The 25,457-nt window shown below is 41.1% G+C and overlaps 1 protein-coding gene across 6 annotated transcripts in view; it reads left to right on the forward strand.

Moving 5' to 3' along the window:
- The window catches only part of tspan9a (tetraspanin 9a), a 337,382-nt gene that overhangs the window by 258,222 nt on the left and 53,703 nt on the right, over positions 1-25,457 (forward strand). For all 6 annotated transcript variants that reach the window (XM_024281296.2, XM_036212565.1, XM_036212564.1 and 3 more), the window contains one exon: positions 24,653-24,844. In XM_024281296.2, coding sequence (XP_024137064.1) covers positions 24,653-24,844 — 192 coding nt within the window. The remainder of the gene's footprint in view (positions 1-24,652; positions 24,845-25,457) is intronic.

Raw genomic sequence — 25,457 nt, forward strand, 5'->3', positions numbered from 1 at the left:
ACATTTGTTTAGAAATAAATTAATCAGCTACTATATGTTTTGAATTTATTTATATTAATGATAAAGTTCACATAATGTAAAATGTATCAGTGAAATAATGAGATTGTTAAAATCATACAGTGTTACATGGATTCTCAAATGGAGAAGTTCTAACAAAAATGTTCAGATCATTAACATTGTAAACATTGTTCTGCTTCTCCTGGAGGACGTTTCAGTTTGGCCACTAGGTGGCGATCATGCTATAATATTACACCTTATTCAGGAAGAAGAAGAAAGAATGAGCAAAAAACTGGGCTTTAGACCACAAATGATTACTATAAAAAACATTTCCTTAAGTGTTTGGAAAATTCATGCCTTTTTTTGTTTTTTTTTTATGGTATTTTTGTTTGGACCTTGAGTCCATAGTAAATTATTCTATTCTATAAAGATCTTCATTTAGTCAGCAATGTATGTTAAGGTCGACTGAGCGTTAGCACCATGAAACACTAGCATCAAGCTAAAGCTGGACTTTAGCTTTATGTGCAAAATCGATCTATATATATATATTTTTTTTTACTATAGTTGATTGTCTTGTCAAACAAAAACAAAAAACCCAACACAAACCAGCACAGCAGATATTTACCTATTTAAAGGTGCACACAGAATCTATGCTAAAATAACATGTCCTGTCAAAAATGTCAGAGTTACCCTTTAACATGGCACTGAGGTGCTCCATTGGAAAAACTTTAAAAGTCTCCCTGTACCATTGTGTAACGGATGGAGGTTGCACTTGTATCCATTGTAATAGTAAACATCTCCTGGCCAGGTGTTAAAGTTTGTGGAGCAATGTCATCTGTCCAGGTAACACAGGCGACCTCTCAGACTGGCCTAAAAGAAACGAAACAGGGTCCAGGGCAAAAGATCTTTGAAAAACTGATCTCCATAGGCAAAATCTGGAGATCCGATCTATATTTTTATGCATCGATTATTTATCTATTCATGTTAAATCAATTCAAATCGATTTTATCAACCCAGCCCTATTTTTTCTGTTAAAAAAGAAGAGAATCTTGTGCTAAAGTCCTGGCCGGATGCCTCGGTGGACTTAGATAAGAGCTATAAAATATGCAGGTTTGTAAAGTGTAGGGAAGTGGTGGAGCGTGTCGCTTTACATGCTGAAAGACGTGTGCCACCCCAGCGTCCTCACCACCTCTCAGATTGCTCCAACTTCAAACGCTTTCCTTATAATTCTCATGCTGGCCGGGAGCAGCTCACACAATCCTGGAACAAACGTTTCTGAGGGTCCAACTCCTGAAAACAACCTTTCCTTTTGTACCAGGAGATACCAAACCATCTGGATTGAGTCTTTAAATTAGGTTGTGTGAAAAAACTCAGCGTTCGTGGAGCTTAAATACTACAAACCAATTAAACTGATCGATTACCTACAATTTGGTGTTTTTTCTGTCTGCAGCATCCCAGAGTTTATTGACCCGAGACAGAAATGGATCTGAAGAAACGATGGTTGACGTCCGTCAGACTGATTTTTAAACCATTTAGAATCCGTCGTTTTTAAAGTCAGAAATTATCCCGAGCAGGAAAACATTCAAGGCAGTTGCCAATCTTCTCAGGAGCAGAAATACCAGCAGGCTCACCCCGGGGTCAGTCCGTGCAGCTGTCAGAAAAATCCGGCATAACTGGGATTCTACCGCTCTCACACGGAATATTAAAACGTTAAAGTTCATGACATTAATGTTAAAGAAGGCAGGCAAAGTTTGGCTTTTTAGAGACCCAAAGAAGAGTCACAGAAAAACTTGGATATTTGCATTATTAAAATGATCGATTGTCTCCTGCTTTTGCAGATTTGTCCTTGTTAACAGCCACTACAGCTAAGCTCCTCCCCTTTACAGAGTCGGCTCCACTTCCATCAGAAAAAACTTTTTTTGTTTCTTGTCCCGTCCAACAGCTGAGCAAACAGATATGAGCTGAGGGCCTATTTTGTTGGATATATTTTACTGGTTAGAATATTTGGATGAAGGCAAAGTTCCCGGTCACCCCTAAACCAAGAGCAGCGGCAGTCTGGGCCCCCCAACACGCACGGGGTCTGCCACATGAGGATGTTCGATCCATTCAGCTGCCCAGACCAGGGCCAGCAGGACTGCCACAGGGGCCCGCCAACACCAAGAAGCAGGGAGGCACAGGAGCATGGCGAGTGAAAGCTCCAGCCCAGCCAAAAGAATAGCCTTCCTACCGCACCAGGGGGCCCGGCATGGGGCACCACCCCCGGAAAGCTTGTCCAACCCCAGACAAGCAACCCATCACCCCCCGAGAGTTCTTGGCATCCCCCTATCTTAACCCCAGGCACTAGCCAGGGCCCCCCATGGGAGGTCTGCCCCACTCTCCAGGCAACCACCCGCCCACCCGGTGGAAGATTTACTGAAGGGCAAACTGTGTGGTACTGGTGGATTGGACGTTCAGACTTTCAATCCACCAGTAACTCTCTCTTCAATACAATACAACAATACAAACTGAAGACTCCTCGTATGGTTTTATTGAGGGTGGAGATCCCGTCACAGATAGTACACAGTAGGGATCGACCGATGTGTTTTTTGTAAGGCCAATACGATACTGATATTTTTAAAGTCTGGGTGGCAGATAGGCAATATTTAGGTAGATATTAATCTGCAATATTCTTATAAATAAAATAAAACGGGTAACATGCTTTCATATGCCCAACTCGTGGTATTTATACCGCATTCTTGAAGCCTTTACTTGATATTATTGTTCAGGAGAATTTTCTGTGGTTATGAAGCTTGCACACATTAGCTTCACCACAGAGAAAACGCCAATCTCCTCACCGCAAAAAGTTTCAATTTCTGATTGGCTTTGCCTCTGCCTGTGCGTCGTGGTTAACCAATCAGATACAGTGCAGTGGGCGGGACAATGCCTCAAAGCGAAAAACAACCAGTTCAATATCGTATTTTAAAAAAAGCTGATACCGATAGGTGTCAAAATAGTCAGTATCGGCACGGATGCGGATGTTGATATCAGTATTGGTCGACCCTAGTAAACAGTTACATAATGAAAGTTTACCCAGAAGATCTAGACCTGTCTGTATTACACTATCTAACCCATCCGATTCTGGACACTCTCGTGAACTGACTGTGAACTGTGTATCCGCGAGTGTTGCCGGTCAATAGAAAAGATAACGTCTCACAGAAGAAACACCACCAGAAGATGTGAAAAAAAGAGCAGAAATATCTAAAAATAATGGTAAAACATGAGGGGAGCGTGGGGGAGGAGAAATCGATCCAGTCCTGCCCTATACAATGTTTAATGGAGCGCATGCAACAACCAGACCAAAACAATCGTCTTCATGAGTCTGTGAGAGTGTGATGATCTCGTTTGGGATGCTTTTGTTTCTCGTCTGCTGCGGTTTACTGAAAATCTCCCCTAATTCTCTTATTATTTTAAAGCCTCAGTCATAACTGACCGTACAGGTGTATACCAGCAGGTTAAAAATGGTGCATACTTGTATAGTGATTTTTCTAACTTCCTTGGACTCCTTTTGGGGTTCAGTGTTTTGCCCAATTACATTTCAACACATGAGCGGACAAAGCAGGAATCGAACCTGTAACGTTCCAGTCGGACTGGACCACCCTACTGCTGTGCCACGGCCGCCTCGTGGTCAAACCTGTGCAGATCACGCAGGTGGCTCACACGAAGGTCGTAGACCGCTCCATGAACTCTGAGAGAGAAAATGCACATTTTATTTAACAGGGGCAACAGGTTGTAGTAAATACAACACGCAATAGTGAAATCCCACAACATGGATCAACCTCTATACGAGTGCAAGTGACTAGGCTTTAGTTGATTTAGTGGATGAGTGATGTGTCTAGACCAGAGGAGTCGAACTCAATCACACAAGGGGCCAAAATCCAAAACACACCTTAGATCGCGGGCTGAACGGGATAAACATTTATTGAACACTCTAAAACGACATTTTTAAAACTTTAAAACTAACTTAACTTAACGTAGCTTTTTAACGCAATTATGAACTAGATATATAGCATTACCTACAATAATGCTAGTGTGAATGCTGTAAGCTGAATTTGACCTTTCAAAATGCTAGTGCTGATAGCTGAAAACAGTGAAGTTATTAACTAAAAACGCTGAAGTTAATAGCTAAAAATGTGGAAGTTATTAACTAAAAACGCTAAAGTTGATAGCTGAAAACACTGACGTTAATAGCTAAATACTCAGAAGTTATTAGCTAAAATCACTGAAGCTAAAAGCTAAAAATGCTGAAGTTGATAGCTGGCTAAAATATTAGCTAAATGCCAAATTATACGGAAAAACAAACAAAAACAAAAAAAAACTTGGGTAACTCAAAACCGCTAGCATGTAAATATCAGTCTAGCTCCAAAACAGCCTAAAAAAATTAAAAAGAAAACCTTAATTTGTCCAAAACAGCTATCATGTTGCTGAAATATTAGCTAAACTCCAAAAAAGCATTAAAAAATCTTAGTAAATGCTAAAATAGTCTAAAAAGCTAGCATTATATCATTTTTTTTTTATTTTAAAACCGTAGCTTTTTTACATAATTATGAATAATAAAAAGGTAGGAATTTTATTCCAAAATAAATCAACTTAATCTTTAAATAATTCTCAATATTTTATTCTCCATAAAAATATAATTTTTCAAAATTATACGTTAGTGCAAGATAACATCGGGTCATTAATAACGATCAAATAAAAGGATCTGGAGGGCCGGATATAATTACCTAGAGGGCCGGATCCGGCCCCCGGGCCTTGACTTGGACACATGTGGTCTAGGCCCTCAACAGGCCCAGATAACCCAAAAACCTGCGGCACCCGTCCAGGTTAACCCCCATAAGAGTGCATATGACTAAGACTTAATCTGCAATGACTGTGATGCATGTCTAGGTTAGAAATGAATGCACTCAGCTCACACTGGTTCTGCAGAAGGACTTGGTGATGGTCAAACAAGGCAAAATGTGTCATCCAGTCTTTTGTCATCCATCTGGGGTTGTATTTACCAGAATGTAAGACCCGGCGAAGCCATTACTACTTAAATGCGTTGTCATGTAAACCTCCAGGAGCTAAAGAAGACGCAGTTTCAAGGATTATCTGAGCTGATGTGGGTTTATGGGTCTCCAGGGCAGTCAAGTCACATTACTGCCTCCTCAGTGAGACATCAGCCCTGAATGACGGCTCCTCCCTTTCCCCCCAGCGCAGTGTCTCTCCCCTGTCCTTCCTTTACACCCTTGAGGTGTATGACAGTGAATAATACAACTTCAATTACATCACAATATTACTGCAGGGATTGAGGCCGCACTATTTCTCAGTGATATGTCTCTTTGTGAGGTCCGGTGCAATGAGGTGTGTGGCTGTGGGGGAATTCAGAGGTTGGCTGACCAGAAAGGAGTCGTTACACAGCCCATTTCCTTTCTGTGCTAATTGGACTGTCATCTGTGAAAGCATCTCCAATGAGGCGTTTGGCGGTGAACGGAAGAAGACACGAAGAGCAAGGAGGGCTCTCTGCGCCACCAAAACGTGACCTTTCCTCCCATCTAAAGAGAAATTCTGCATTTAGCAGGGCTGCGCGTGGCAGCAGGTCGGCGTTCAGAGCGCAACTTTGTAGTCAGAGTGTGACAGTTGAGAAAGGAAATTGTCAGAGATTTTGCTGTTCTCAAGCGCTGATGGAACGTCATCGCTTTTGGGAGTCTGAAAGCCTTGTTTGCCGACAGAGTCAGTGATCCTTATAGGACTCGGTAATTCTTACCCATCAGCCCACTTGAGCTGTTTTTGGATGAATAAAAAGCAGCCATCAGATTGTGAGGGGCAGCAGAAGCATTAAAGGAGATAGGTTTAGTAACAGCCTGAAGGAACAGCTTCCCCATGAGGCCAGACTCGTTCTGTCCCGCAGCCATCCTGGATTGAAGGACCAGGATGTTCTTGAGGTCTTCTTTCTTTTTGAGCGGAAACTTCGCTTCCTCCACAAACTAAAAAACTCACCAAAATGTAAACGAAAAGAGTTAAGATGAATTTTGGGGATAGTTTAGAATCATCTGAGAAATATGATGACATCACAGTAAGAGAAACGGTCAAAAAAGGAACGGGGGCCAAAATCTCAGTTTCAAGAGGCCAGTTTTAATGTTAAGTCAATGGAACAGACGCGACATGAGACGATCTGAAGTCCCACGACTTCACGACCAGCTAATTTGTTGTGCGACAAAAGAGAACCAAAACACAAGTTTGGAATTCCTAAAGGAAGTTTAAAAATAATTATGTAACCCACGGCTTGGCAGCCATTATGCAGCAAAGTGTCAAACTTGGCAATTTTCTCATGATATGGGAAAAAAGAACTTTAATTTGGGTGATTGCAGTGAAATTTCACACTTATGCCACCAATGAAAGTCTACAACCAGGACCAAAGTTTCATTGACCTCGGAAGGAGGCCGCCATCTTGAATTTTCAAAACTTAAGTACCTTCAACAAATGCTTCCTAACTCTTTCAGTATCATTGGGAAGCTATTTGCAAAAAAAAAATGTTGGAATTAGAAGTTGTAGATTTTAAACGGCGTTAGCTTGGAGACCTCGCAAAAGTGGCGTTCCCCTGTTTCTCGCACATTTTTCAACTCGAATACTGTGAAAATTTCATACAGGAATTGTTAGGCTGAGGTGAACAAAACAATATGACGTACATCATGAAGATATTAGGAATGTGGGAGGTTAACTAAAATCTCAGTTGCCAAGGAAATAAAAAATTAACTTTTTCCGATTCTTTCAAAAATGATATAGACCTATTCATTACCCCCAGACGACCACAAAATATAATGGTTGCTATGGAGATTAAACCAGCAGAAAGCTGAAGTTTTGAATTTAGTGTGTTTTTTTATGAATTTGTCACATCCCGCTATGACCAGGATAGCTAGGACGAGGGGGAGGGGCATCGAGCAGCTGCTTAGCCAGTGAGGACGGGGGAGGGTAGCACCTGTGGGCCGTTAAATGTTGCTTGTAGCTTTAACTTTAGTTGGAACAGTAACAGTTGTTTTTTGTTGATCATCAGGTTTATTGGTGAAGATTCAATTTAAGGGAAAATAATTTTTTTTTTTTTTTATTTTTTTAGCAATCGTTTTTGTTTTTAGAATAGAGTTCTGCTAACGGGACGACATGTATACGATCTGCTCTAAAACTGGGTTTCTGGCTGTAAGACAAGGTGTCGGTTTGGTGGATGGGATGCGGACGCTGAAACAGAACCTTTTCCTCTCTGATAGATTCCCTGTGGAAGAGCAGCTCACGCAGACAGAGCATCATCAACATTCAAACGCCGTCTGCACACACCCTGCAACTCCATGAATACAGATTACTTTTTTGTACTGGTTAATGTAAGGTTGTGTTTTGAATCACACTTTAAATTCATTGTCTCCAAAATGAAGTCGATTCTTTGAATAAGGTCGATTTTCCCTGACTTGTTTGCTGAAAAATTAAAAAAGGGAAAGAGTGGGTGGTTTCTACAGCATCGCCTTATTAGCAATTGTCTTTTTTTATTTATTTCTAGCAGACACAGCAAATAGGGAAGATAAGATTTGTGGGGGATTAGGAATTCTTTATGACTTTAAAAGATGCATCAAAGGAGAAAAAAAGATATAAAAAGAAATATGGCCAACTTCCATTATGTGCTGCTTCATCTCTTTACTACAAAGGGTGTATTAACATTAGCAAACTCTTCCCTCCACCGTGTCGCTCCATAGTTGTGTTTTAAGCTCCAATGAATAATTTACTAGATGAAGAGAAAAGGATATTAAAAAGTCTAGCATAAATGCAGGAAAATAATCACTTTCCATATAGCATGACATGCAGAGTAACTATTGATTACATGTCTTTCAATTTAAATATCCTCCCTTATCTGTAGGCATCCGCTCTGGTTTTCATTTAAGTGGATCTGCATGTTTTGTGTCTTCATCTTCGCCGTCCCCTCAGGGATGCATAATACTCTACATTACATAACAAAAGTGATACGATTCACAGCACCAGCTTCAGGAATAAACATATGCTTAGATGTGCATGATTGTATTCTTATGCATTAGTTCAGAATTTGTTCCACCTCACTAAGTCAGACCTCGAGAACAGAGCCGTTGGGTTTCTGCAGATGAGACTCGTGGCCTTACGTCATACTACTAGTATTTTTGGGTTCCAGTCGCCCTTTGGCGAAGCAGATCCCAGCCTCCATTGAGGTGTGGATAAGCTTTCGTGACATTGCGGGGGAACGTCGTTGGCGATGTTCTGCCACCTGATGGAAGTTGTGTTCGGGCAGCAGGTCAGATCTTGGTCAGCTCTGCAGCGTGCGGATCTTCCCTGCAGCAAGGCCATTTCCTCCCCGTGTTCAGAGAAATGTAATAATGACCCACACAGTGGAAGACACCTTTATGCACACACTGTACACATGTACTACTTTGTTCCGTGCTCGAGAAATTCTGCAGATGATTTTTGCTTCAGGTGAGGGAATCTAGGGCTGTGAATGCGAGCGAGGAACCTGATGTCCAAGTGCTTCACTCATTTTCACAAACCCCACGGCTCTTTTTAGCCTCGTGTTGGGAGAGCTGTTGTCAGAGACCCCACGCATGATTGTAGTGAAAGATTTAGTTTTTCAGGCGAGCGCAGCCAGGCAAGGTCACTTCAGTTAATCCTGAAGATTGGCTGTCTATTAGAAACTAAGGCTTATTTATGTTACTCTCTGAGGTTTCTAGCTGCATAATAAACACCTTTCAGTTTTCTGAGGGAGAAGCTCATCCTGTGCAGAAGGACAGTCTTAGTCGAGATACTAAATGAAGGAGGTTTCTTTCTGATTTTATTGATTTTCTTAGCCTTGGTTTCTTAATTGACAGTTGAGCTAAACACTGGTCTGTTCAATATTATAGCCTTAGTTACAACTGCCCTTACGGGTGGATAGGGGCTGTCATTGGGCAAAAAATAAGCAAACCTGTATGGGGCACACAGGTCGTATCACGGTTGTAGACGGTTCTGTAACCCGACTATTAGAAACTAAGAAATTTGACAATCAGAGTTTAGTTTGAGTGGACATCCTATGGGGGTGTAGCATTCGAGCGTGGTCAGCAAGACGGCCGTTCTTACTCACAACTAGAATGTGGTGTAAGGTCACCGTAGCATCACCATAATTGCGTGCAACTTCCATTACAAATACTTTATGATACAGTTTAAAACGCGTTCTATTTTATTTTATTCCTTTAAAGAGGCCATACCATGATCTTCTTAATCCTTTCAGAGTCCATATATATGATCATATTACCTTTGGAACACTTAAAAACACGTTTTTAAAAATTAAATTATTTATAGTTATATTTCGTGATCTTTTTCTTACCCGGAAGTAAATCGACTCGATTCCTGAAGCTCCGCCTGAGTTCCGCCCTTTTCATGACGCAAAATGCTGAGTAATATCGTTTATATTCAGCCGTACAGTTTAGATCCAGATTCCAGCTCAGACGAGGAAAACAGACGTTCATGGATCTATTTGTCTTCTGCCATCAGAAAGGGGCGGAGCAGGGAGCATGTAGCCCCGCCCAGCAGATTTTCTATATCACAAATACGATCTTTTTGTCCCATTCACATCAATTTGAACAAAAAAATACTCAGAAATACAATTCTAAGACTAATTTTCTTTTTCTGTCCTCCATCACCAGAGGAATGCTACAAGAACACGACAAAACACCAACAACACAATCTTCATAGGGAGTGGGTCTTTAAGGTGCTTCAGACTGCAAAATCTAAAAATGTTAAACCGTAAGTTTGAAAACGTGTGACCTATAGAGGCTGCACTACAGTGAGTAGGAACTTATATCCTTCATACGATAATACTGACCTGATTCTACTTCCTTTTTCAAACACACTTCTTAAGTCAACGGTTTGTCCTTGAGAACGTGAAGCCTCGTGCTATGGTTTCACCTGCGGTCTTAAATGTTAACAGCACAAACATTTGAAAGGTTGCAGACTCCAAAAGGTGATAGAGTTCACCTTGAGCTCATTTAGAGACCGTGAGGGATGAGCGTAGTCGTACTGATGGTACTTTTGACTTTGTGTTTTACCAGAGCACCCTTTGGTCTTCTGCTTCACATGTTGTGTGGGAGTCGGGTAGGCTGTTCAAACTGTATAATACACAGTATTCTGGCCATCCTGTACCTTTGCTGAGCCAGCACACTCATTAAGCCTTTCAACCAGTGAAAGTCACTGGGAGACGGTCCAACCCTCCGCCTGCCTCTTAGGATTTTCGGCGCGGCTGCACTGGCAAACCGGAGTGAGAAATTTTCTGTTTGTGAGCCTCTGCAGGCGAGCCCGTTTATGTGACAACAAACAGGCCCAATAAAAGCGACAGCTTCCGCACGATTTAACGGGTGCTTTTCTGACATGTTGACTGTAAGCCAATACCCAGAAAGATGCATCTTTGAGGTCAATGAAAACAGCTCCATTTGAACGTCTTTGTAAGGTTATATATTTAAATCGGGTAGTCTGGGCGGTTTTGATGCAGCTGCACCCCCTGCAGCCGCCCCACATCTGCAGCATAAAGAAGTCAGGAAGCTTTCCTCTCCTGTAGCAGTGTCTGTCTGTGTCTTGAACCAAGAAGCCTTTGGTCTTTGGCTCTGTGCTTTGTAGTGTGTATTTGGCTTGCACACTCTGTTTTCGTGAGCATCCTCTCCGACTCTGACTGACGGTGGCTCCGGCTCCAATCATAGAGCGACTGTCCTCTATCTGCTGCTTGTTCTCGATGCATAATTGAGGTGCCTCTGGGTTCTCGGCTCATTGAAGAGTCATGTTGGGATGTTAGAGATCTATCAAACCAAATTAGTCAAAAGTGTTTCATCTCCTTTCGTCTGCCACCTTCCTGACTTTCCGTCCTGTGTCTTGTTTTCTCGGGGCGGGGGTGAGAAATGTTGTGACCGTGGACAGCCAGAGAAAGGCACGTCTGTCTTTAATCCTTCCTGCGGTGATCGATTCAGAGTCACTTTGCAATGAATAGGCCTTTCAGCTAATCTTGGGAGAGAAAAGAGGAAGGGGGGGAAGCCTGCCAAGCCCTGCATCATTTACAGGTGCATCACTGAAGACCCGTGAAATCCCACATGTCCGCGTGCCAGCAGAGTTACTCCGTCAAAACGCTGCAGCAAGTCTGCCATTGAAAGGGTTTGCATGATCAGCCAAACGGAAACATACACATCCAATTATCATTAAAGGCTCCCTGCCAGATGCTGAAAATCACATAAAAATGTACAAAATTAATTTACCACCACAAAAAAAAACATTTGTTTCTGGATTAGGAAACAGCATGCTGCAGGAACACTCCGCCAGGCTGAGAGATTGCAAATCCTCCAAGACTTTTCTGGTCAAATGAAACATTAACTTTGGTCACATCACTTTTTAATCCCACATTTCACATCTTTTGGGGTCCTTTGAATTCATGCAGAGTTAATTTAGAGCCTGAAAGCACCTCAGCTTCCACCACAGCCTCTGTAAATAATTGACCTGTTATACAGCTCATTTTGGCTGCAGAGAATTCACTGGGCAATAACCAGGAAGCCCAAAGAGTCAAACCCAATTGTTGTTTTAACGGATGTGCGGAAAGGAAAACGTCCTGGATGAAACTGCAGGAGTAGTGACCATCTGAACACAGAAGAGACAGTTTCCTCTTTATACACGAGGAGTTTGCAGAAATCACACCTCCATGCAAATGAAGGCTTTCTCACGTCTGAATTCTTGTTACAAAAACGACTGACTTAAGCAATGACTTAGGCTCATTCCAAATTATTCCCTTCTTCCGTCCCCTTCATTTAGTCCTCCAAACGGAGGGTTATGAAAAAATATTGTCTAAAATTTCGGATACGACTTCGTTCGATGATGTCATCAATAATCGCCGGTCCGCTAGCGTTAGCGCGAAGCTTCCAGTGCTTGAATGTACATAACAACAGCGGTTTTATAACTTTAAAAAGCTGCGGCTACAACAAAAAGTCATTACTGACATTTAAATATAAACTTCTGTGCTTCAGAGCGCACCCACCAGAAGAAAAACGCTTCTCAGCGCGACGTGGTTTACACTCGCAACGTTGGACTTCTGAACCCTCCGTTTGGAGGGTGACATTTAAAAAAGAATAATCCGGACACGACTTCAACTGCCACTTCAAATAAAGGGGAAGGGAGAAGGGTAGAATTCGGATTGGGCCTTGAATTAGGACAACTATTTAACAGCTTCATTAAGACCAACCCTGTCATTGGATGAAACTCAAACACATCCTCACCCCTAAGTCACATGATTAAGGACCTTACTCATCAAAAATGGATGTTTTGGGTTTCCCCAACTCATTGTTTTTTAAATTAAAGCTCCCCAAACTCCGGCCCACAAACTGGTACCAGGAAGTGGACCACACCGGTACCCTAACCTTAAGTACCGAACAGTATACCGTATCTGTGATGCGATCGATGGGTGGAGTCCAAATTCAACATGGAGGAGAAGCTTAATGCTTCTGTCTCTTCACAACATTTTTTTTTATTTGCATTGAGACACTGATAAAAAGTTCATCTCATTTTATTCTTACTTTTTTTTCTCCCTTGGACTAATACAGGAGAGCAAGTCTTCAAACTGGGTCAGAGAGGGACAGAAGTACTGCTGAAAGCGCCATCATTAAGATGCAGTTCCGCAGTGAAGCTTATTGTACTGGGAGAGTCTGAATGATCTGATAAACCCAGACATGGATCGATGGATGGATGGACGAACGGATGGATGGATGCATAGATGGATGGACAGACAGACGGATGCATGAATGGATGGATGGACAGATGCATAAATGGATGGATGGATGGACTGATGGACGAACGGATGGACTGGACAGACGGATGGATAGATGGACGGATGCATGAATGGATGGATGGACGAACGGATGGACAGACGGACGGATGCATAGATGGATAGATGGACGGAGGGGTGGATGGATGGATGGGTGGATGGATGGACAGACGGATGGATGGACGAACGGATGGACGGACGGACGGACGGATGCATAGATGGATGGATGGATGGATGCATGGATAGATGAAATCCCAAGCAACTGTTGAATATTGGAAACAGACTGAGAATACACATTTCAGTGCTTCTCTTCAGATTCTAGCCTCCAGCTATTAAACCAGCCAAAGCCTCCTGGGAAACGGAGGAGTCTAAAGACTCCAAATATACCTGTGTGTGTTTGTGGGACAACTCTGCCAGTTATGGACAAGAGAAATGTAAAAAAAAAAACATGCTGGGGGGGCTCATTAAATATGCACGACTCGTAAACAGACTTCAGTAAGTCCAGATGTCGGGAAGAACCTCCACTGATGGGCTCTAAAAGAACAATTGCTATTAAAACAATAGATTATTGACTCCCAAAAGTCGTGTTTTCTAAAATAAATACTAACATTTTAGCTAACCAGTATGAAATCTAAAAGCAAATATGAAAACAAACCAGAAGGATTTCATGGAACTTACCTGCTGGTCTCATCATTGTAATGCTACAGTGACATATATAAGAGTTCAAACATCCCTCATACTTTTGCATTGATTTTTCTTTTTTATGTTACTTATTCACCAATAATATTCATAAATCTTTTGGTTATAAAAATATTTTCTGTACAAAAGTGTTTCGTTTTTTTTCCGTCTGCCCTCAGGGTCTTCGGGTAGAACAGCACCGCAATTATTTTATTTTTTACATATTTTAAATTTGTTTCTAGTGGAATGTGCTTCCACTTAAATCCATTAAAGAATACTCACTACCCAGAGTCAAAAGTCCTGCTACAAGTGCTGCTAATACCGGATTAATTGGGTTTAATGCGCCGCGCTTATTGTAATTCAGCTCACTCACGCTGTGCAGCCGGGCTGAACTGAAAAATGCTAATAATGATAAAAGACCTAAAGCACAGAAGTTTCTCCAGGTTGGTTAAGAAAGTAAGGTGGCTATAGACTGAATCCAACATGGATACGGATCATTTTGAGAAATTCATTTGGATTTCCGTCAGAGGAGAAGCTGTTGTGTTTGTTTATTCGTGACGGCTGAGGATAAACTCAGCTGAAGTAGGTATTTACCTGGAAGAAGTCTTAATAAACCAAACCTCTCAGACGCTCCTTTTATTTATACGCAGCATCTCTGGAGAGTCTACACTTAAATGACTCATGCGCTTTCGGCTCACGCTTCAAAGGAAGTAGCGTTTCACTTACTGAGTAGAAAACATAAATATACTTTCTTTTACTTTGGGGTATTTTCACACTTTTTCTTGATGTTTACAGTTACTTTGTTTTGTTTCATAAATCTGGCTCCCTCTCACATTTGGAGACATGAGTCAGTGGCTCTCAGGATCATGTGGAAAATTGAAAAATCTCTTTTTAGCTGCAGCAAATATCCTCTGTCCTCTCTACAGTGCAGAATCGATGCTGGCAAGGGCAGACGGTTTGATGTGCTGCAAGAATTCCTTTTTTAAGAAAAGAAAAAAAAGAAGTGATGGAGTCCCAGGAAAGGGCAGGAGGGGATTAAGAACTGATAGAGTGGCTCTATCTTCGGCTGCATTGTCATGTAGGCATTTTCTCTAATTTTCTGGTTTGTTGTGCTGATATCATGCCAGAATCCACATCCACCACTCTTTCTTTGCAAAGCAATTGATGACTGTAAATGTGTCATGAAAATAGATTAACCTAAGGATGAGATAGGAGCACTTTACACAACTAAATTGTAAAGGGGGCCTCAATTTGCAGCCATTTTTGGATTCCTTACAGTATTTTTTGTAAAAAGGCAAATTGCAAACTGTCCCACAGTTTCCAAAACCATGCACATGATAATAGTGTTTGCTGATAGTTAAAGGTTGTAAATAAAACCTAACAAGGATATTTGCTCCACCCTCCTACGCAGACTTTCTGTTTCTGAAAAACTTGTAGAATTCAAGATTTAGATGTTTTCCGCTTTACTTTTATATGGAAACTAACTAATGGGTGCAGGAATTCTTAGGATTGTGGTTTGGGTGAAATCTCAGTGGATCAGGCATTAAATTAGGTTTAAGTCCCACTCTGTTCATCTTTTGATCTCATTTCAGTAGTCTTTTAACCATGATGATGCAGTTTTTTAGCTAAAATCCAAAACCCAGTGTCGTTTTCATGAACTTTACATCTGAGTTGTGGCTGGGGCTGTTTCCACTCTCTCCAGCTAGCTTATAGCCCCTCACAACTCCAAGCTAACGTTAGCAATGCAATAAAGATGGTGAGCAATATCAGAGCTATCCAACGGTACAGTTTTGATCCATATTCCAGCTAGTGGAAACCAGTGGAATAAAGCGGAGTGGAGAGCTTGTGGCCTACAAGTTTTTTCAAACTCCAATTTTTGTCTACTCCTGATTCATACCAATTTGAGTAAAGAAATACTCAGAAATGCAATTTATGGCTCAATTTTCTCCATCCCCTAAAAATTTCCATAAGAAATAATTAAAAACACCTTTATTTATGAAGTGGGTCCCCATATTATTATTATTTCTTATTTTGATAAAGTGATTTAATTATGATTATGAAGTTTTTAACCAAAATACCAGATCTTTAATGTCTTAAAAAGACATATTTTATGTTTATCTGAATCTTTATTTCCAAAATTTCCTGTGAGGGGGCGTGGCTATTAGTGCAGAGTTGAGAAGCCCCGCCCTTGATCCCTCCTTGTCTGATTATGATAGCTCTGTGTCTTGCTAGCGTAAATCTTCACCACTGCTACATAAAAATGTCATCTCTCGCAAACCTTGCGAAAAAACAAACAAACTTGCATTTATCAATCAGGCAGATCGGGAGCTTGCGTATTCGCTCTCAGACAGTTCTTTGTGACATCACAAAGGCGCATTAATTCAAACGCAGAGTCTTTGCAACGGTTAAATTGGCAGCAGTTTAAGTGGAGAAATACCCAAAAATGAAAAGATTTCTGATTACATTTTTTTCTCTGTCATAAGAAAAATGCCACATGTCAAAAACTCTGCTTCAGGAATCGGTACTGGATCTGGAACTGGTACTGATCCTCGGTACCGACTTTCCAGTACTGGGGTAAGGTTAGGGTTAGGATACCCACATCCCGGTAATGGTTTGTCCCCGGAGGTTGGGGGCCTCTGATTTAATCAAAAACCGACACTCACTTATTTATGCGGCCTTAACCATCCGTCTACATGTGACGAGTTGGGAGAGAGAATCTGTTGCGCAAAATAACATCGGGCCATTAACAACAGAAATCTGAAATGATCTGGAGGGCCGGATACAATTACTTGAAGGGCCTTGACCTTGACACATGTGGACTAGACCGTACCACGCCACCCCTTACCGGAATGTACAGCTTAATGGAAACGTGGCTTAAGTGAACTACAAGATGCAGCTGCTCCTCTCTATGATCCTCCATGGACCCGGAAACCCAAAAACCAAAGGAACCGGTCCCTCCCCCTGTGTGAGTGCACGTAGCAGGGATTTATGGGTTTTGTCGAGGTTGTTCTTCAATAAGCCATTCTTGAGCAGCTTGTTCTGTACATCTCTGTGGTTGAATTCCATAGTGTGGTGGTATTTGAAAGGAGGAAATGTGTTATTGACATTAATATATATGTGGAGCGTGCCAGTACTCTCAGTATCCATTAATACCATTAGTTAATGGCAGGAACTGAATTGCTAGAAGTCGATGAAGGTTCTCATTGCCAGAGATATATTAGTGTGTATTTACAACTTAAGCGTGAGCAAGCGTCCGACCTTTGACCCGTTAAGATCTCCACCAAGAACTGAATCAAAAGCTTCTCAATCTCATTGCCGACGCACAGCTACTCCCTCAAACTCCACAACCTGAGCGCTTCATTGAGTCCTTCAGTGAGAGGAGTCACGGAGGACAGCGGTAATTGACAGAGGCAGCCATTCCTTACAGTAGGTCGGGACCTTTCCAAGTGATGAGAGTGTGAAACATCCTCCACTGTTCCACCTGCAGGCTTAGACCCCCTTCATGCGGGGGAGATTGAAATGCATCCCGCGGCAGGTGGCTCCATGTCACCGAGCCAGTTACCGCAGCAACCGATAATTTTCCAAGTCAGCCACTTGGATGAGGGGTCAGGCTCTATTTTATCCTTCATTTTTCCCACAACATCTCTCTCTTGCACACATTTCAAGTCTGTTTTCCAATCTCTCTGGCCCTTAATAGTCTATCTTCTTTCACACCCTGGATGGTTGACCTCTTTCACATCACCTTTCTGTTTGGAAAGCTGCGTCACAGTTGCTTCTCGGAGTATTATTGCAATTATTTTCACCCTGAGACTGTTATAAAGCCCCCTGACAGCAAGACCCACTGATTCGTCTTGTCAGAGCCTCATCTCATATCCTCCTGTTTCCTCCGGTGAAAACTTAATTTTGCTCTCCTCTTGTCTGCTCCCTGGAGGATTCTTAATAAGTTTTCCCCGAGTGACATTTAGGCATTCAGTCCTGCCAAAGAAGAGTTTGAAAATGTTCCTATCAGCCTAAAATATGAAAGTAACCTTCAAAGTGATGCAGTAAGCACCTGGAACATAACTACCTCAGTGCTGCATGGATGCTCTGCAACATGATAAAACACAACATGAAGGGAAAGCAGCTGATGTGCTCTGACAGCTTTTTTCCAGCAAGTAAACAAGAGAGACATCTGAAAAACTAGAATGCCAGAAGACTTTATCCATCAGGAAAACATGCTTAAAATTGCAGTGAACTTGGAACACTGTCGTTTGTCAGCTGTGGTTGCTCACTGATGGAGATGTTGATGGTAAAGAAACATGTTAATCAAGATGAGGGCAAACCCGAGTGAACTCCAGAGCATATGTGGAGGTCGAAAATCTACCAGAAGTCAGAACCAAACAGGATTTATTGGTACAACAAGCAGCAAAGGACAGTTTATCAACAAATGAACTAGTCTAATATGTTTTAATTTGACTGAGATCCTTAAAAATAATTAGAAAACAAAATATGAAATGTAAAGTGGGGTGTGAATGCTTTTTGATGAATGTAGTCGCTGAAGATGCTGAAGCGATTTACTTTAATTGCTAAATGATTAACTGAAAAACGCAAAAGCTGTTTGCAAAATGCTAAAGTTGCTAAGATTTGAAATTCCATAAAAAAAAAAAAACTATAAAAGATTGGTAAAGTTGGCCTAAATTTCTGAAAACTTGTAGTAGGTTTGTTTTAAAAGTCTTCAATACGTGCCACTTTTGCAAAAAACACTTAGTGTGTTGCTTTAATTTTAGCTAAACTCCAAATTAGCCCAAAACACCTTACTAGATGCCAAAGTGGCCAAAAAAAAGCTAACGCATTACTAAAATATTAGACAAACTCCAACATAGTCTAAAATCCTTCAGTAGATGCCAAGTTAGCCAAAAAAACATTAGCACATTGCTAAAATATTAGCTATAATATAATATTAGCTGGAGACTTTTTAGTTTTAAAAAGTCTCCAGTAGATGCCAAATTAGCCAAAAATAAAAACCTAGCACATTGCTAAAATAGCTACACTACTGCACCCCCAGAGGGTCATAAAAGGTAAAGTACTGGTTTGTTATATACAAGAGAAACTAACTAGTCATTTGAGTTGAGGAGACCTTGTCAGAGTCAGTTACCTGAAAATGACTTTACCTGAGCTTAATGTGTTTTATTTACCTCCAGACTCGCCTACAAAGACATTGTAGCATTTCTTGCCCCGCGTTACTGTTATGACATCTCTAAAACGAGTTCTAAAGTCATCTAGTTTGTTGAGCTATGATCAACTATACTAATTATTTTACTTCTATATCCCTGACTCCGTATCACACAACACTGTCGTCCACCAATAAATTCCAAAAAGGAAAAATCTGTAAAAGTTTAAGCATAAAGTCAACATTGGAGTGGATCAAGTTTTGTGGGGTTTTTTTCTTTCTCTTCACATCCCATTGTAGTGCTAATCCTACCACTAACTCAACGCATCTGACCCGGTCATGACTCTTTTCTTGGAAAACCAACAAAGGAATTAACTCTTTAATACTAGAGCTGTCACTTTGGACGAACTGCTCTTTACGGTAGTAAAGTGTTAAAGCTTAAAGAGTTAAAATCCTTGCATGTTTTTATTTTGTAGTTCTTCAGTCATATTCTTTAGGCACTATTGACCCTCCTGTTCTATTTGGTGATCGTAAATAAAATGTGGAATCCAACTTGTTGTTGTTCTGATAGTCTCTGCTTTCAGCCTAGAATAATTTGGGTTCACGTTCACAGTTGGGACATACCAAAGAACTTAAAAAGATGGTCGAATAGCTTGAGTATCTAAGAGTTGGATTAAGGGTTAAAACATCAAATGGTTCCTGAACGCAGCTGGGAATGCAGCTCATCCCTTCTAAAGTTAGAGGGTGCAGAGAACCAATTCCACAAGTGTGTGGAACCCAAACTTTAGCTTTATAGATCACTTTATTATTCCTTGGCGATCATTCATGGTTGTAGTTGGATTCACAGCAGGATCAAATTATTATTTGATTGTCCTCTTCATTTGGCAAATGTGAAGACTACCTCAACTCTGATGTGGACCGGACAACCGAAACCTGGTCCTCTTTAGACCAATTAAACTGAACTGGACTAAAGGGAGTAAACAGCACATTTACAGTGTACTATGATTGAGATGTAAACTATTTGGGATGCCAGACTTAAGAACTAGATCTCAGAAAAATGTTGGAAAATGGTCAACAGGGTATTTGGGTTGATTCTAGAGGTACCGTCCTTTTTATTGAGAGAGTGACACTAGTTGGTTTTCTTTTTCCTGCTTTTTCTAAGAGGATCTGACTGCAGACATACAGAAGTGGAAGTCCTTGACCAGAAACGGAAGTACCCTCATAGCACTACACAACAACAACAACAACACACAAGTTTTACTTGTTTTGAGCCTCAACAAAAGCTTTTCTACAATTCTGAAGACTTTTGGGTTTGGCTGGGTCGAGTCAAAGTTGGGATATTTCATATACTTGGACATAAAGTTGGGTCCAAACCCCTCAGAATTAGGGTTGGGGTTAGGGTAAATCGAATAATTCCAACGTCCGGTCAATAATATCAGGAGCCACCTGTTCCCAGCCAAGTTCCCTCTGACTTTTTCACCATCTTGATCAGTGGTATTACAGAAATGGTGTGACATTTTTTTTTAGCATTCTCTGAACCGAATCCAGTTTGAAAGTGACCTTAATCCTCTCTAGAACTTTGGGTGTGACCAAATCTTCATTGGACCGGTCTCAAAAGGTGAACTTGAGAACAGAAGTGACTTTAACGTCTAGATCGAAGGTCAGGCCCTCATGGTGGTGCACATTGGAGGTACATCGTCTGTCGGGGATTTATGACCGCCTGGTATTTAGTTGTGGTGTAAAATTAGCAGTCAAAGCAGGGCAGAGATTACACCATCCTCCTCTTAGAGTCAGATTAGACAGATTGAAGGGGGTTGGGTGGTTTCATAGTCACTTAAGAGAGTGACACACTTGGATGGGCTCACTTCACCGGGCATTAAACACAATTAAAATAAAGCACAGTATCCCTCCCCACCTGGACCGTTAAACCTCTTGGCGCTCCCCCTCGCTAGTTGTAAATCCACTTGATCCATCTGTCCTCTTTAACTTACTATTAGTCCTGCTTCCTTAAATCCCTCCTCACACTATATAAAAGCTGTTCTCCTGGATAGCCGTGATTCTGCACATCAGGTGCTTCACATTAAAACATGACCTTAACCAGCATTTTAAATGAGCGCTTTTGCTGTCCTGTTTTTAGCCGGTGAATCAGACAGGGCAGGCACGTGCCTCCCAAGTTATTCAGTTGCCTTTGAATTATTCAGAATATAAATAATTAAAAGTATTGCAGAGAACCAATTCATCTTTTTTTTCTCTTCTCAAGCTCTTCCAGCACAATTTCTGAGAAAAAAAGATGTCCTTGTTAAGCCGCGGCTCTTTCTTTATGCATTCAAACAGATTAAACAGAAAGCCGACGTCGAGGAATCCATTGAGGGACAAAGCGTCATTGAGAACAACAGCGTTTCCTCTCCGCTCCGAACAAACACTTTTAACACTTTCTATTACAAGAGGGTCAGAACAGGCATCAACACCTGAGGTGAGACGGAATTCAGATCGCACAAAAAACATTGATACATTGAACATTATCTCAGTCAAAAGGGCCAAACTGTTAGATCCATGGACAAGTTTGTTTTGTTCCTGCCTGTCTGAACATTCGGAGAGGGTTTGAGAAAGCAGCGACAGCTCAAAGGAACGTGTTCCTCCTCTCCATCCTGGCTCTGTACACACAACAGAAGTCCCATCTTGAAGAGACAGCATGGAGGGGTGTTTACTCATACCATTCAATCTCGTCCGGTCGGAAAATCGGTGTGTCCGGGCTGTTCTCCGTGTGTGTGACCCAATAAACGGCCGATTCTCAAAGGGGGTAAATGTCCAGGTCTGTTTGCAGCCACCTATTGCCCTTAACTTTGACAGCACATTCTCTTAAAACACTGACTCTCTACAGCAGTGGTCCCTGACCTTTTTGTGGCTGAGGACCAGCCAACCCATGAGGATTTTACCGCAGTGTAACGTCACTTGGGCTGCCACAAACGATTATTTAATCACTGATTATTTTTACCGATTAGTCGACCAATCGGGTCATGAACAAAGTGAATGTTAAGCACACATCTTCACCATCATTAGCTTTAAACTAACTAAAAATTAAGACAATGAAGATTATAGTTTACTGACTCCATGTAATATAAAGTGACGACTAATGGACTATTAAAATAGTCAAAGACAAATTTAATAATCGATTAGTTGTCAATTAGTGGACAATTCAATGACTAATCAACTGTTAAAATAGTTGTCGGCTGTTTTAATAGTTGATTAGTCGACTAATCGTGGCAGCCCTAAAATTCACAACAAAACCGTATACCTGAATAGTAACATGTGGTTTAAACGTAATAATTAACAGTTCTGACAATAGATTTGATCATCATTTCACTCATTCATCTGTAGAGGTGTGCCAAAATATCGATATTGCGATATATTGCAATATTTAGTCCTCCGATTGATTCTCAATGGGTTCGCACCAAGTATTGATCTTTTCTTGTTTGTTTGAAGAGGCAGTAAAGTGTTATTCTAGTCATCCTTTGATGAGACGTTCCCCTGGAGATAGATAGCAAGACTGACTGTTGTGGGCACCTTTTGTTAGCACTAAATTTTACAGATAATTCCAATTCAATTGGTGTCAATGCTTGTCAAAGGCATAGTATTACTGATTTGCACAAAAGTGTCCATTATTTGTTGCACAAAATAAGACACAAGTTGTTTATTATGATTTTGTTCAAGATAAAAAATAAATGGGGATATATTTTCCCACAAGAGATGTGTTCTTCTATACAATGTGAGATGATTTTTACCAATTATCATCGACATATCATCGTATCGTGAGGTACCTAGTGATTCCCAGCCCTAGTCATCTGACATATGTGGACTATGGAGGATTGATAAAACACATAAGGTCTCTAAATCTGAATGGATGAGTTTGTTTGTGCATTTCTGTGACCGTTCAAAGTCAAGGTGCTTACACACCGGCGTTAAAGAACGCGCTCTACGCTGATGTGGTATCCACACCAGACCAGCGCGGTCACTTAGGTAGCAGCAGTAAGGAGATTCTTCTTCTATTGTATTTTTACTGTTCGTTAGCACTCCTCCGCCACCTACAATAGGGAGAACCTCAGAGCAGTCAAAGCGGTGCAAATCCCTCAAATCTTAATCAAGGCTTTTTTGCTTTCACAACTCTGTTCCTTTAAAGTGACAACTTTTTTATTAAAAATAAATGTTCCCAGAAGTACTATACTTACAATTATTAAGTTTTTCACCAAAATCCCAAAACCAAAATGTCTTAAAAAGCCATTTTCTTGTTGATCTGAAGCCTCTGTTTCAAAAATCTCCCCTGAGGGGGCGTGGCTGTTGGAGATGAGCTGAGCAGCCCCGCCCCTAATTCTGACATCCCAAACTGGTATATGTATCAGTGTTATATATATATATATATATATATATATATATATATATATATATATATATAATTATTAGTTCTTCCGCGGACCGGTGGTAATTGATCCACGGACTGGTACTGGTCCGGTGGTTGGAGACCACTGCTCTACAGAACATACTTCACTATGTTAGCCACAAAATACACTTCACATTAGTTTAGGGGCTTTTCTAACTATGTTTTTTTTATTTTCTTGACGCGTCTACAGTCCCGTCTATCTCCGTACAAAACAAGTTTCTGTCTCCGAGGTCAACCTGTTCCCACTCCCGCCACAGCTCAGAAGTCACAGGTTAATGATGGTGAGAGTGAGTTTATGTGACAGTCGAGATGGGATGGTGCGGTGTACGAACCTGCAGATCCTGTAGGACTCATTAAACCTTCAGCATCTATCATCGCCTGATGAGGCTCGCCGCTGAGGCCCCAGAGTTCCTCATACATCATCAACCAGCATCACCGAGAGCTACTTTTGGGTTCAGTGGACTTAGCGGTTTGCATTAAGGCACTTTGAGCACTTTTAGTGTCACAGTGCTGATAAACAGACCTAACCATTTGTCAAAGTAATGTCACATTTGTTTATTATATGAGTGCTTCAACCCCAGTTCATTCAGACCTGCAAGTTTCAGTGCGATCTGACAGCGTTTGATGTTTAAAAATGACTTCTGTGTGCGGTGAGCTCATTATTCTTCTGTAGAAAAATAAAGTTTTCAAACAAAACCATATTTTTCCATAATTCCCACCTGATGTTGGTTGCATCTGAATGCTGAATATGAATGTGTGTTTTGGTGTGTTTTTGTTTGCACACTGCAGGTTTTCCCCGCGTATTGCTGACGGGCATTAAAGTGTTGTGGCGCAGTGGTGCAGGGATTAGAAACGAGGGGATCAGGAGGAGGAGAGAATGCAGGCATCATGGCCAGCCACACTTTCATTACATATTCAACTTTGGAATTTGTTTAAGTCTATTTTTAGCCCGTTTTAAGGGGTGTTTACGATGCTTAAACCCTTTGACAAACAGACCAACACTTCAGCACCTTCGGTAAACCTGATCCGGCACCCTCTCCAGATGTCACACACATCAGCCATGTCCTGAGATTAGGGAATTGCTCCCTCTACTGTAAGCAAACTTCAATTATGTGAGTTTGAAGTTTGATTTCAGGGGTTTGGAGTAATTACATCTTTGCTTGATCTGGCTGTTATGTAATCAGCTTGAATATGTAAATGCAGTGTGGCCCAAGTCCAATTCTGTTGTAATCTTCTCCAAAGATGTTATTGACTTATCATGGCTGTAATTAGTGTAAAAGCTCTTGTTTATGCAGCAGTGTTTGGTAACTGCTGAATAAACAAGAGGGAGCCTGAGACTTCACAGGGTTCTCTCAGGCGAGCTTTTCAGTTTCAGTCGAAAACACATAACCTTGCATTTCAGAGGAGGTCCGCCGTCATAAGCTGGCCTGCAGGGGCCGCGGCTAAAAATGGACTTGAGTTGTAAATAATTTCTCTGTCTGACTGAACAGATAGCAGCCGATGCGTTTTCTCACCTTGTCGTCTGTCGTGTCTCTTTGCCTTGCAGTTATGCGGCTGCGGGCTGCTCGGCGTGGGCATCTGGCTCTCCGTGTCACAGGGCAGCTTCGCCACCTTCTCACCCTCGTTCCCCTCACTGTCGGCTGCCAACATGGTCATTGCCATCGGCGCAATCGTCATGGTAACTGGCTTTCTTGGCTGCCTGGGTGCCATCAAGGAGAATAAGTGCCTGCTTCTGAATGTGAGTAACATCGGAGTTTCTTTGAGATTGTTTTCATATGTTGACATATACTGTAAGTAAACACACTATGGGGGAAAAAAGTATTTGTCAGTCACTGAAATGTGGAAGTTTCCTCAGCTAGAAAAAGGTCATCATAGAAACTTTTCAAGTGTGAGAAGCAGAATGAAACATAACTAGAAAAGTTGCATAACCTACAATAATGCTAGTGAGAAAGCTTTTAGCTGAAAGCAGTCACTGAAGCTTTTTACTAAAAAATGGGGACACAGTTTACTTTATTTGCTTAAATAATTTGCTGAAAATGCAAAGACTTTTTTCAAAATTTTAGATTTACTTAAAAAAGAAGAAATTTTGTTAAAGTACTATAAAGTTGACCTGAATTTCTGAAAAAAAATGTAGTAAAATTACTTAAAAATCCCTAATACATACCAATTTATCAAAATATTTAGTGTGTTGCTTAAAAATGAGCTAAACTCCAAATTAGACCCCAAAAAATCTTAGAAGATGCCAAAAGTTAGCATATTACTAAAATTTTAGCTAAATTGCAAATTAGCATAAAAACCTCAGATGCCAAATTAGCTAAAAAAGTTAGCAAAATGCTAAAACTTTAGCTAAA

This window comes from Oryzias melastigma, linkage group LG6, assembly GCF_002922805.2.
Source record: "Oryzias melastigma strain HK-1 linkage group LG6, ASM292280v2, whole genome shotgun sequence".
NCBI classification, from domain to species: domain Eukaryota; kingdom Metazoa; phylum Chordata; class Actinopteri; order Beloniformes; family Adrianichthyidae; genus Oryzias; species Oryzias melastigma.